At 41.7% G+C, this 14,413-nt stretch overlaps 1 protein-coding gene and 1 long non-coding RNA gene across 2 annotated transcripts in view; one reads left to right on the forward strand and one right to left on the reverse strand.

Annotated features, from left to right (window-relative positions):
- Positions 1-1,561: 1,561 nt before the first annotated feature.
- On the reverse strand, positions 1,562-8,854 carry LOC128913686 (uncharacterized). Its single transcript, XR_008468043.1, has 3 exons — positions 8,629-8,854; positions 8,417-8,513; positions 1,562-1,924 (listed from the first exon to the last, which is right to left on the reverse strand). It is a non-coding gene; the product is annotated as an uncharacterized LOC128913686 (long non-coding RNA).
- Positions 8,855-9,094: 240 nt separating this feature from the next.
- HOOK1 (hook microtubule tethering protein 1) overlaps positions 9,095-14,413 on the forward strand; it is a 31,952-nt gene continuing 26,633 nt past the window's right edge. Inside the window, exon 1 of the mRNA XM_054211539.1 lies at positions 9,095-9,352. Coding sequence (XP_054067514.1) covers positions 9,302-9,352 — 51 coding nt within the window. The 5' untranslated portion in view covers positions 9,095-9,301. The remainder of the gene's footprint in view (positions 9,353-14,413) is intronic.

Here is a 14,413-nt window from a genome sequence, read left to right on the forward strand (position 1 = left end):
TAATGGACACAAGAAAATATCTTAAACTTTTATGAATCTGTATGTTAAATCAGTAAAAACACCATAGTCAGCCATTCCAATTGTTTTGCTAACATTTTTGGTCCCGGTACATGCCTGAAACTTGCAGTGCTGGATCCATTTTGTCTAATTTTACGTTGGGCTTTTTTGGTCTTAGATGGTTGAGGTTGAGTTGGTTGAGGCCTTAAAGTGCAACTGCAGTGCAAGTATTACTGTGTACTGATCATAAGCTTGTCATTTTGGCTTTGGAGTTTGAGCTGGCAAACACTTATGTGCCTGAGTTATTTTGCCTAGTCGAATAGCCCCATCAAAGCCAACAGATCTGTTCATGCCAACTACTTGTATTATTGCATTATTAATTCCCAATTTTGCAAATAACATTTCTTATTCTACTCCACAAAAGCCTACCTAACCAAAAATTGGGACTCAGCAGTATAGAGATGGAACTGAGAAGTACAAAGATGTGAAATAACACTTCCTGGAATTGTTTTGCCTGTGTAATGGTATTTGACACCAACCAGGGGTTTTTCGGCTGAGATGGAGTTTTGCTTTATGAACTCTCAGTGAGTCCCAGCTGTGACCTAATTCCATCCTGGGATGTAAGAATGGTGGCTGCTGGATACGTAGGCAGGCTTTACAGTGTTCTGCTAAAATGAGAAGCTAAACTATCAGAACTGCTGTGAACCCAGTTCCTACGCAAAAGCAAAACATGTCAGAGCAGCTGCCAGTGGAGAGCATCAGGAAAGCAAAAGAGAAATCTCTTTAAATGGAAACATAAGTGAACAGCCAGTAAAATCAGACAATTGTAACTTTTATCTAAAAAAAAATTATGCAAGTGCAAAATGTAATTTTCTTAGAGATGCCAATAAAAATAATTGTAACCTCCCTGGCACCGCTTAGAGCAAGCAATCTGTTAAAAAAGAGGGTCGACCTGCCTGCTGTAGGAGTTGGCTTGCACTCTTTGGAATATGCTATATCAAGAGAACCTTAAAATATGAAAGAAAATGTGCTCAAAATTTTTAGGCAAATTGAAGCTTATTTTCAAAGGAAAAAAAAAGAGAAATGACATTGATATAAAAATGATGGGAAATCTGAGCTCAATTTTGACAGGGGCGTGCTAACTGGCCTATTCAACATATAAATGTGCAGTGAGCATCAGAACAAATCATCTTACGCTTTACATAGCTATAGCTTTCCTACTCTGTTTAACTATGGTTGGGTTTTAGACATTTCTCTGTTATTTAATAGCAAGTGATAACTTACGACATTTTCACCTAGCGTTTCTCTTTGAACACAGGTTTTTCTTCTTCAACTACAGAATACTATTTAAATACTCCATTTAAAAACATGCCTTTTAGTAATTTTTCACACCAACTTATAGATGTTGAGAAAGGACTAATCGTTCATAACTTAGCTGTTAATTTTCAACTTAAAAATAATGGAAATGAACAAGTTATTAACATTTTATTCAGTGAACCTTGTGTACTGATGATAATGTTTCTGAATAAGGTAATGGTATATAAAAGGTACAATGGAACATGAAGTTTTGAAAATTATGTTGTGTTTAGAGAGATTAAAGATATTAGAGATATTACCATCGTTAGTTTCTCTGTGCAAGACTACATACCAGTATCCTGCCACAGAATCAATCTAAAGGGATTACTTCTTTTTGGGAATTAAGTTTGTGATTTCCCTGATCCTGCAAAAAACATGCTCATGAACTTACTTATGGAGTAGTCTGTGGTGAAAACCGGAGATATGTGGTGCACAATAGCAAATAAGTGCAAGGATGTTCTCAGGAATCAGAATCTGCAAACCAAATGGTCTTGTTGGGACACAAACCCACTTGCCGAAGCGGTGCCTTAGTTAAATGAAGTCACAACATGACGCTGCCTTTTCAAGGTACCTGTGGAAACAGGATTTGAAACTGTGAATGTGGATTTATTTGTGACAAATATGTCTCTGACATAGTTAGTATCCCAGAACTGAATTTTTGTGTTACTGGCACCAACTGAAATTGTATCTGAGAAATTTAATACACATGAACTTGCAAAGGAGCTGCTACCATGACAGTGCAAACAGTTCCATGATGTCAGTTACTGTCAGCTAGCTAATACTGGAATTGCCAAAGCTCACATTCACTTGTGACCCTGTTCACTGAAAAAAAGATAAGAGTACTAAAATAGAAGTGCGGTGATCTCTGAGAAAGAAAACAAAAAGTCAGAAATAGAAAGGCATAGATACGAGATTGACAAACGTTAGAGAAACAACTGAGGCAGTAAGAGAGCATGCTAAGAGGAGAGGTTACAGTGACAAACCAAGGTCTTGTTGAGGAAAATGATGTCGTAGAGGTGTAAATATTTTTTCCTGCTCAAGTCACAAAGTTGCCAATTCTGAGATATTTCCCTAAGATAATTGAGGTAGAGCATTCCTTAAAGATGGTAACTATTTATTCTCCTGCTGTATGAAGCCAAAAGATACAATTACAAAGATCTGGTCTCAATCTTTTTTATAAATGTAGGTAGTTCATTTTCCACCTCTGATCTGCTGTGTTTCCAGTATAGCTTTTTATGGAATTTAATGAGATATCACAACTTTTGGCTCTGTGGCATTATTTCCATCTTTTCTCTAACACCCCTGCCATGGGAATTACATTATACTAAAGCAGATATAGTCCGTCATTCTCTGCATTTATCTTTTCTAGCTCTTTAAGGAGTGACCAGGTGAGGTAGTCCTCACATAGTCCATCTTGTCTTTTTCTTTTTGACCTTGCAAGTGAATTTCCTTTCCCCAGGAGAACTTAGACTGGCCAGAGACGCTCACATATATCATTTAAAGAAGGCACATCTCTTCAGATGTGCTCACTCACAGAGCCTGTGGCTCTGAAGAGTACTGAGGCAAGTAACTTAACAATTGCTTCAAATCAAGTCCAAGCAACCTCTCTGTCCAGTCAGCTCCTTTCCCCTTCTCATCTTCCTCCAATAAAAGATAAAAAGCTGGGGGGGACCCTATGAGGTTTCATTTATTTGTCTTACTCACAAGATTAACGATAGATTCCTACTTTGCAATTTAATATTCTCTGTATTAAAATATGATCTGCATAGCTCATGACAGCAATATTGTTAAAGTAACATCTGTTTCAGTTTACCAATGCCTACTTCACTGACATATGATAAAGCTTAATTAATATTTTTAAAAGTACTTGCTATTTTTTTCTGAAACTACTATAATAAACTAAATGTACTAAAATAATAACACAGTAATTGCGTTATTATTCTTCTGGGTAACAGGTGTAGATGCATTTGTGCTCTATTATATACACACTCCCTGTATCACATGGGCTAAGATAACTATACCTGAAGGTTTGTAACCAAGGACCCCAGAATTACTCCAGGCAAAACAAAATTCATTGTAAGACAGACTACAAATGCCAGTCTAAGCCTTCGTGGTTTTAATGAGATGACTATTTCTTACCACCATTAAGTCTGTGAGGATCAAAGAAAATGCTCATTGAGTTAAGATGTGCTAAGAAAAGTGTATAGAAGAGCATAAATGGCTCAGGAATTCCAGGAATCCCACTGGCTTAAACAGTCTTTTATTAAAAGCGAGTGTTCTCATAATTGAATGCCTTCCAAGATGGGCCTCAAGTGATGAAAGTATTTCCATCTAATGTGAAAATACTTGAAAGATGCTTATTCCATGTGAAAATATTTCCACCTTTCAGAAAAGCCTGAATACAATACTCCTTTGACGAATATACTCTCATACGAGGTATTAATTTTCAGAATTAATATACAAAAGATCCAGAATTCCTACACTTTTTGTAATGAATAGATTATAGTGACTTTCATCTCCTGTAACAGCCAGACAAAATATTTCAGAGTATTTTACAAAATAGATACATCAGCTACATAGTGAAAAATTTTACATTCATCATCATGACATTGCTCCCATTTCCCTCAGGGCAAAATTGACCTGGAAAGGACGGTACAGCATCTTCAGAGAAAAAACAATGGGATCTCCTTCAAACACGAGACACATTGACACAGCACAGTAGGCAGTCGTGGTGGCCAACTGCGACGTATAAACATACTCAATATACCCTATATCGTCCTACTCCGCCCCCACCTTACCTAAAACACTAAAATCATACGAGGGCATAGACCTGAAACACTGAAGTGGTCAGCTACCCCAGTAGTATTTCAGCCATCAGGACTATCTCTTTTTATGGTTTCTGGTTTTATCCTTTCTTTTTTTTCATCTCCTCGAGCTGGTTTTCTAAGATAGAGGGAAGGAGGTAAGCCAGTATCATGTGCCCAAACAGCACCTTTTTAGATCATGGTAAGGTTTTCTCTGTACCTCAATCACTCACTGTTCTGGCGGTTGCTGCTCTTGTAAAATACAATTCATGGTAAGATCAGAAAGCAATAGTGAAATAAACTATCCCCTGTACCCCCTCCACCCTGTTCTTACACCGGAATGGAGTAAGCAAGACCAAGAGTGCTGACTGCCAGTGACCTGTAGATTTTGGAAGCCTGTTCCATCTCTTCTGCAATCAGGAAACACAAACCTGCATGAGATCACAAAGTACTGATAATCTTGAGCAGTCAAATAACATGAGTTCATGATATAACCATGATGGATGTGTGTTTTTTCCTTCATATTTTATGATCTGTAGGTGTTTAGTTATGCTGAATAATCTTTATTTGATTATAGTAACTTCTAAATTGGCCACATTTGGAGAAGAAACAGGTAGCCAATGCCTTTTTCATGAAAATAAAACAACTTCCAATCCACAGACAGCTTGATTCAAAAGGAAGCGATGAATGATGAAAGAGATTATGACAGGACATGTGGCTCAGGGAATACAGCCGGTATCAAATCAGTTTGTATTGTGTAATAATTAACTGCACACATTTTGGCAATTGGTTAGTTTCTACTTTGTGCATCTGAAAAATTCAAACGTGCCTCAGCGCCACAGAACATCATGAGACTTATTTGCTGCTTCTAAAGCTTTTGAAAGATGTTCAGGAAGTGCAGACTTCCATAAATCGTATCAGTCAAGCTACTAAACATGGCTGAAAAGCTGAGAATAATTTTTCATCTCATGTCTTCTAATGACGAGAAATGTGCAAGTTACATAACTAACCACCAAGCGTCACTGTTCCATATTTTTACATTCTGACATCTTTGTTCCCAAGTGCTTAGAAAATCCCTTTTAGAAGCAGTCCTGCAAATGAGGATTTTTCAACAAGAATATTTTTAAAGTACAAGAGACATGCATATCTGCCACAGAAGCTATGGGACAATTCAAGTGGCTGGATATGCAGCTTTCTAGAGCAAGCCACCAAGTAATGTCTGAAATAAATATTGTTCATATTACTGTATATAATAATGTAAGTCCCATTGAAAATGAAAAAAAAAATAATTAGGAATTGGATTTTACTTTTAAGCCTAGCAATTTAAAATGTTGTAGGAAGTGCCATTCTTCTGTTTTGTTAAGAAAGGTAGACAAGCCTTACTGAGAGACTGTCGGATGCTTTGCCAAGAAGGCACATTTTAAGTAAGTTCCTATTGTGAGAAGTAATTTAACCTGACTTTAAAATGTACTAACAGCGGGCATTAGACATCAGGAGACTGAACGGCAGTCCTGGTGTGAGGTGCCAAGCTAGTCTTCCCTGTTTCTTGAATATTAAAGTAGGTCATAATTTTTGATTGGCACAAAACCAGAATTTGCTGACAGACATTCACGTGAGCTGCAGCTCATGAAGAAGTTTCCAACAAGGCTCAGAAAATACATACCACCTTACTCTACATATCTTACATAGCTTCCCTTTGTTACAACTTCTGCTCCTCAGGTGAACTCTAAGCACAGATTGCTGGTGCTGGGGTGTTCCTGTGTAGTTGAAACTTGAAAGATGTAAAATAGCTGCACAGATTTCCATATGTATTTGTACCATATTGCATTTGTTCTTTGTAGAATTTGGTATGTCACTAACGTTCCTTAGAAAGATCTTTGCTGTGTGCTAATACTGGTTTATCTGGGTGAGCACTCAACCAGTCGGAGTCAGCTGTCTGATGTGGACGCAACACCCAGGAGAGCATGGGTGAGCCAATCTCTTCTAACATAATCCCCAGATTAACAAACCTGTACAGCCTGCTTTTTATTTCAAAAGACTGCCTCTCCCACAGATCTCCCTGCACTGTCCACAGTCTGTACACCTTTCCAAGGCATCCCTCCTGAATAATTATTTCTGGATGCTTTCACAGGCATCCCTCCTGAATAATTATTTCTGGATGCTTTTGAATGTGGAGAAACTCTGAAACAGGGGTATCAGCCTTGGCTGGATCCGATTATGCTCCACCCTTCCCTCCTGTCTGCACTTTTTAGCCTTCTAGTGGAAAACTGTCCTCTGCAGTAGTTTTTGCATGTATGGAAGATGACCCCACCGAAACAGAGTATGTTGTCAGAGCCCTGAGTACACTAATAGGCCTTCATGGCCTCACCTGGTGCCTCCGCCACACCCTCTGCCCACAGGCCACTCTATTTAAGCTTAGCCCTTGGCCCTCAACAGACTCACAGCTGTGCCTGTGCCTGGCCATAGCCTCTGCTGATCTGGACTGTGACCTGTGGACTGAATTCCCAGCTTGACCTCAGAACCGCCTGGTGATCATGGGACTGTGCCTGACTCTGGTTACCCTCGCTGGGCCTGACCCTGACCGGTGGTTCACCTTCTGGGCTTTACCTTATACTTGCCTCATCACCATGAACTTACCTGACTATCTGAACTCATGGTTGAACATCCCCAGAGCTGCCCTGCTCGCCTTGCTTGGGTACTGTGGGATGGGGCCCTGGTGAACCCCCTGCCCTGCTGGCTGCGTTGTTGCTTTTGGCTCCGTGTTCCCTGAAAAGCAGCTGGGTTTTGCTGCTCCCTGGCTTATGTAGCATAAACCCAGGAAAAAAAGGAGTTGCTTGTAGAAACTGTATAAAGAAAGCAAGTGTGTGAGAGGTTGAATCTACAGAGAAAAAGTATATGAAATCAAAAAGCTGAAATGCAGAATTACACATCTGTGAAATGGGTTGGAGGAAACTGGGTAAAAGTTCGTAGGAAGTGACAGATGCTAGGATGTGGTGCTTCCTAAGAAGGGAAAGGATATAAAATAATAGAAAGGAGAAACAGGGAGGAAATGAGACGTGGCAAAGGAAAAAATAACAAAAGCTAGTAGAACTTATAAAAGAGTGAAAATATTAAAAAACTAACATGAGCATGCTCAAAGGCACAAATCCTAGCACAGAACTCTGTGTGATATTACTGTAAAAACCTTTTATCCCTTATTCTATTCTTAATAAGGATTTCCCATAATCTCCCATGGCAACCAAATCTCTTTAAGAACCTTTGGTGAAGGAAACAATCAACGGCTTTCCAGAAATCCAGGTCCACTCTTGAGCCTTTATCAATTCTGGACAGCACTATGAGGGGACATAGTCACGTAAATACTGCCACTTCCTTTTACATAGTTTTAATCTCTGTGAGTCAAAGTCGAATTAGTAACAGAAAATTAAAGCATGTATGTTAGAGTAGCGTAGCCAAAAAAGAAGAGCATACAATGCCTGTAACAGGTACTATTCAAGTTATTTAGTCCACTTTTAGGCTGCTCTACACACTGATGTGTTTAATGTCATCCTGCACATTCCAGTAACAACAGGCAATGTAAGAACATTTCATAAAACAGAATCAGCTAACAAAAAAAATGGCTAAAATCAATTAGTAGAAGAGGCTATTTGAGACAAAAGTTACTGAAGTTCTAGTGCTGAAACAGCAGAGGGACAGGGTAATCGCATCTTCTTAGTGTAAGGTGCTTAGGCTTTTCTCTGGAGTGTCTGGGGCAGGGTATTAGAGAAGACAAGATCCTGAGCCAGGCATACCCAAGATCTGATCAAATAAGTTTTTCTATGAAATAAATATAGTACAGGAAAGCAAGTGAAAGAATTTCAGTGTGGGGTTTTTTTTTTTTTTTCCCCCGAAATAGAAAAGATCAAAAAAAAAATGTACTCCTACGTTTTAGGTATCATGTAGTGAAATACGTAGGATGAAAAGAACGTGCTCTATGCCCGTCTGGCGGTGTTTGAGGCGCTGTGCAGGCAGTGACTACAGGGCTGCCTGCGGAGACTGGGTGGTGGATGAAAAGGCTGGCTGTGGAGGAGCGGCTCAGCAGGGCCCTACAGCTGCCAGGCTCCTTCGACCCCTCGCTGGCGGGGTGGGCTGCCGCCTGGGAGGTGCTGGGGTCTGCTGGGGTTTGGGGAGTGCTAAAATAGCCACTGGGGGGGGGGGGGGGGGTGGAATAGACAATATAATTTAAGAAGAGGTAAAACTGCCATAGCCCTTCGCAGTCCCACCTGTGTTGTTGGATGAGGGGGATGTTGCTCCACCTCAAGGAGAGGAGTTAAAACAGTTGCTCATCAGCCTCACGCTTAAACGCTTTCCATCCTGCGCCTGCCCAAAAAAAGGAATGGGTATTTTGGCCTCATTTAACAACAGTATTTTTTAAGCAATTCTGTATCCTGCTCTGAAAGCAGCATTTGTGGCTGGCAGAGGCGCGCTGACCTACCTACATCTTAGGCACAGGTTAAGTCTGAACCGTGCTTACACCTCTTCATCCCGCCACCTCCGCGGCCCGTCCATCCCCGGCCTAGAGCAGCGGCTCTGACAGCCCAGAGGCGGGAAGAGGCGTCCGCCATGTTGGGACGGAGCGGTGCCCCCTGTGCTGCCCGCCGACGGAGGGCAGGGGCGGTACCGGGTGACTCCCCGGCCCACGCTTCGTCCCGTGGGCAGGGGACACGTCCCCCCTTCGCCCACATCCCCAGTTCCGGGCCCGCACCGAGCGCTGTCGGCCGCTGAGGGGACCCGCCGCCGTGAGGCACCACCCCGCACACACCGAGTCCCCCCCGTGATTGGCACGAACAGCTCCACCCCTCCCCCGTGATTGGTCACTGCCGCTGCCACTCCCGGAGTTTGAAGGCATGGGCGGGCCCTGACGTATACGTCCTGACAGCACCTCTGCCCCGCCGCCCCCCCCCGTCCCGGCCCCGCGCGGAGGTGAGCGCCGCTCGGAACGGCGCGGCAGGGGTGGGCTGCCCGGTCACGTCACATTCGATCACGTCACGTCACGTCACGTCAGCTACGCGTCGTTGCGGGCGTAAGCGCGCTCGGTGCCTCGGTCGCTCACGCAGCCGCCTGGAGCGGGGGCGGCCGGTGGGCGGGGGGAAGAGGCCTCCGCCGCCATGGAGGCGAAACCGGCGGATCTCCTGCTGTGTGACAGCCTCATCCTCTGGGTGAGTGGGGCGGCCCCCGAGGCGCCTCCTGAGGGGGGGTCCTTCAGGAGCGGCTTCCCCCGGCCGAGAGGGGCTCTGGGGGGACGGGACCCGCCGGCGCGGATGGGCGGCCCGGGCTCCTGTAAGAGCGGCCCGGGCGGCGAGCGAGGGGAAAGGTGAGGCGTTGGGGGCGCGGGCACGGCTGGAGCCGTGGGTCCTGCCCGGGGAACAGGTGTTCGTACGCGTTCCTGCAAACAGAAGGGCGGATGTGGGCTTTTGAGTGTCCTGTAGGCCCGAGTAGTGGTTCTCCGGCAGTGGCTTTCCCTGTGGAAACTGCTCGGTAATTAGCAATAGTAACAAATATATTCAATTAATTTGAATTGAGCTGACAGGAGCAGAAGCCTCAGAACGTTTCATACCAGCCTTCAGTTGGTTAAAGCGTTAATTAGTCGGTCGCAACACACCTAAATGTGTGGTGTTACGCGCTTCTTGCACAGGTATTTGTTCAGTGCAGTAATTAAGTTTGCGTTCTTTTTATCCTTTGTTCCTTCCAAGTTTCTTCTGCTTCCTTGTTTTAATTCTGGTGCAGCATTTTTGGTGAGAGTGAGCTCTGCTAAATAGAACTTCTGCATGAAATCTTGGCAGAGAAGGCCCCAATTACCTGGCGTGAAGCATTTCTCTAGAAATAGCAGGTGTTTTGCCTATGTGAAGTGTAAATCAGGGAAAGAAGGGAGTGTTTTAGAAACATTGTGGAGATCCAGGAATGAAACTGGCAAAAGTAATAGCAACAGCTACCTGAGTAGGTATTCCTCTTTCTTTCTGCATGACAGTACAGAAGTTTCAATGAGTTAAAGTCCGTAATAAATCACTGAAAACCAATTTCCTCCTTTCTTTTCCTTCCTCCATTTTTCTTTTAGTGACCTTGTTTGCTTCCAATGTTTTGTTGGTCTTTAGAACTTCAGTTGACTTATGACTACCTCTCTGGAGTTGGATATCTTTTGTCACTTAATCAATGCATCCTTTTCTTTATCTTTTTTGGGCTCTTTAACTTTTTTCCTCTTGGTAGTCAGGTAGGAATAACTCCCATCGTGATTCAGTTGCAAAATAAATCAATGCATTCCTGAACTCTGTCTCAAAATCCTCTCAGCAGTGCTGAACTCTTATAATTTTTACAATTCCTGCTTAAAATATTTTAAGCCGAAGTCTCATTTTTGGTATTTTCACAGTGCGTAGTTGTAAAGGGAATACCAATGGAACTTTAACTAGCCTCAAACTGAAAGAGCTTTGTGCCATGTCGTTGATGTAAATGAACATCCAGCTCTGTGTGTTCAGGTTTTGTATACAACACTCAGCAGATGCATTGCCAGATGTATGTTTTTAGATTTAACACCCTGTTTCTGAGACCTTATTTACAACTTAGTAGAAACCATTTGTTAATATGAAGATATGTTTCAGACATCCTTTCAACTTGAACTTCAGACTGAATAGTAGACAAAAAACTGGTCTGCTGAAGATAGCCATATTTGGGGAGCGGGGGAATGAAGTGCTCTGTATCTGAAGAGAAGAGGGTTCTGTAACGCTCTGTGGTTCTAAAGGTTTCTCAATTTATTTACTCATTAATATAGCAAAGAGATGCTCATGATTTTCTGTGTTCTGCTACTGGATCTTGTTTGTGGTTGATTTTATTTATTTTATTTTGGCAAATTCTGTATTAGAAAACATTTATTATCCAGAGAAGAAAGAAAAAATACAAATAAAAATATTATCTGTTGGTTCTCCAACCCGGATGTCATTAAATTTAAAGTTTTGAGGGTGTTACGGGAAAACCATAATAGAGTTAGATTAAATTATAGGGAAAATGTATATGAGTTTCCAAGGAAAATTGACTTACGCAATATTTGTTGAGATTGAACTCACAAGTTTGTTACAGAAACAATTTTCTAAGTCAGAATGACAAAATTTGATTAGTATACGTGAAGTGAACCTTAATATTTTCCATCTCTGGGTAGGAGTGGAGTGATAACAGTAGCAGCAGTAGGCCTAGTGATGCAGTAGTATCTTCTATGTTTAGGTGCCATGACAATAGGTGTTTTCTTTACTCTAGTAGGGCAAAAGTTTCTTGAATGTCTTTCTGTACTGCTCTGAGGCTGCTTCTGTCTTTGTCTCCAAACTAGAGACTAGATTCATGGTAACATCTTAAACAGAAAGCTTTTTCCACAATACATGTAGCCCTGTTTGGCACTGGCAGCATTGGTAATGTTAACTTTGTCACTGGCTTAGTTATTCTATTAATATCCTCGGATTAAAAACGTGAATGTTTGTTGTTACTTTAAAATCTCTGACTAACTCTATAAAACTTCTGTCCCTAGTATGTGTAGTCTGGGTATAAAATGTAGAACCTCAACTCTGCATTGTGCAGATAAAGTTGAGGCCATACCTTCCCAAGAGTTGGGTAGGTTGATTTCTCCTGGGTAATGTAAGCACTCTTGTTTAGTCTACAGTTGTTTGGTGGATAGAGCCTTCAGGAGATCCAGAGGAAAGGCATTAAGTGTCACGTGACATAGAATTAAATTTTCAAACGTATATTATGAACATAGTAGCTGTATGTCTGAGAGAAAAATATTTCCTCCTCTTGTAGCAGCAATTGACAGGGTGCATTTAAGCTAGATTCATGAAGTGTTCTTCAGCATGAGTAGCAGCATGTCCTTGAAGCTATATTTAGTAAATCTAACCAAATTTGAAAAAAGGTTAGGAGTACTACACAGTTCTGAAGTCTACGGCTGCTTCTAACAACCTCCTCCCCATGCCCATTACCTTTTGTTTTTGTAAGTACAGTAAAAATCGGTTTTGAGGAAATGATTGGGCTGGCATGAGGTTTGGACAATCCATAATTAATACTGCTCTCCTGTTATTTCTAGGCACTTATGTAACTTTTAAATATATGGAGAAACTAAGTCTGTCAGTCCTGCTTTTTGCTTAATTTTAATGAGCTGTTTCTCTTCTGGGAGGTACTGGCCTATGTAAGGCAGTGTTGCGTTTCACAAGGTTTTCTACAGCTTCGTTCACCTGCTCTAGGAGGCTTGGGTGAAATGGTAGTACCTGTGCGTAGCAATTTCTTTGCTTTACAAGGGGCTATATCCAAACAGCAGCATCACGATACTGTGCCATGAAACTCTGAATTCTGTCATGCTCAGTCTTGACTCGTAAGCCTGTGTGCCCGTTCCTGCGTTGGCATTAAGGCTGCTATAGTATTAGAAACCAGTGCTGTCAATCACAGCCGCTTCAGTGCGTGGTGTGCTGCTTAATCTTTTATATAACCTTCCAGGGATTACTGACTTCTCACTTGCTGTAACGCAGGATTTAAAAAAAATACTTTTTTAATTGAAAAACAAATTAAAAAAAAAAAAAACAAACACGCTCTGCATATTTTTCTCTTCTTGGCTTGATTAGACTCTTTCTGAAGGAAGCACACAAATATTCAGAGTGCATGGTCACTCTTTATAAACACAGAATGAATGACAACTGCCTCAAATTCTCACAGCTGGGAACTGAGTTTCTGTGTGCTTTTCCACCACTCTGGTCCAAGTAGCTCCGTTTCCCGCACACTTGACAAGGTCACTCTCCAGGGACCTCTGAAGAAGCTTGCGGTTCACAGGATGTTTGGGAAAGCCCTCTCACAGAGGGACAGGTAATTTAGGATGTTGTGAACGTAGTGAGTTTAAGAAGTCAGTCTTCACAGTGGACAGAGATTAGAAGGATCTGTTCTTGCTTCCATTCTATTTCACATACACATCTTAATCATAGTAACAGCAAACTTCCCCTTTTTGTTTTATTCATTGTTGTAAAGAAGGCTGAACTTAACAGAATTGTTGATGAGCTTTTATTTTTCTGCGTAACCACCTGATGAACTGATACACGTGTGGAAACGGCACTCTGGCCTAAAATAGTTAGCTCTGAGATGATTGGTTTTTTGTGAATAGAAATGTTGCAATTATAACAGATAATTCTGTCAAAATGTTACCAATAAGCTTGGGAATAGTTTAATAAAAATACGTAATATCCAAAATGGAGAAACATTTTTAACATTGAGGTAATCACATCCTACAGTTCTTAAATGCAGGAAAAACAGAAAACTTAGAGAAGAAATTATCATCTTCATAGGAGGTATGGGAGAGCTTCCATATGAGTATTGCCTGAATAAATGAGGACTGTTGGTCCTGGGAAATACGCAGTGGGAGGAGATGGGTGTGGTAAAGGTCAATACAGACTTGATCTCCTGGAGAAGACAACTGGGGGAGAGTGTTCACCATCTGTACAAGAAGCAAGGGTGGTGAGGTGACAAACTCTGACAAGGGGATATCCTGCAGAATCTCCGTTTGTGGCTGCAAAAAGTGCCTCAGGCAAGTTCACGGAAGAAAACTTCACTGGGGACTCTTAGAGACAAATGTACTTATTGTCTGTGCTCTAGGGGTTCTCCGAGACACAAATTCCTGGAGCCTCATGGAGTATTTTGCAGAGTTTGCAGTCACTTTTTACAGTCTGCGGAGTGATCTGTGGACCTGGATGCCTCCATGTTTCAAGGCTTTATACATGAAGCAATCAGAATTACAGGCAGAAATTAGCAGAGCAGCAGCAGCTCTGCCTATGGATGTGTAACAAACTAGGATTATACATCAGGTTGATGATGGGGTTCTTGGTTATTGTGCATAGAGCTGTCTGCTGGGTAAGTGTTTATTGCTGTGCTCTGTAAGGATGCAGACATGTCGAAGGTATTCATGTCGTTTGAGTTGCTTTTGGAGAAGCTATCTGCAAAACACTTGAGCTATTAAATTTTAGTCTTCGGAATGGGAGTTGCATCTTGTTTGTGTAGCCCTACTACAAAGGGACTTTGATTGTACTTGTGCCTGGAAGCACCAGTTAGGATACAAAGCTTGCATGTAACAATTCATATAGAATAGATCAGGCAACTTATTATAAAAATGCTACCATCTATAATCTGGTTTTGTAGTAGAGGAGAAGAGTGAAAACTGGGACTTTGTTGCTTAATCTTTAGAAAGAAATATGTAGATGGGGTAAAACTGT

Source organism: Rissa tridactyla, chromosome 8, assembly GCF_028500815.1.
Source record: "Rissa tridactyla isolate bRisTri1 chromosome 8, bRisTri1.patW.cur.20221130, whole genome shotgun sequence".
NCBI classification, from domain to species: domain Eukaryota; kingdom Metazoa; phylum Chordata; class Aves; order Charadriiformes; family Laridae; genus Rissa; species Rissa tridactyla.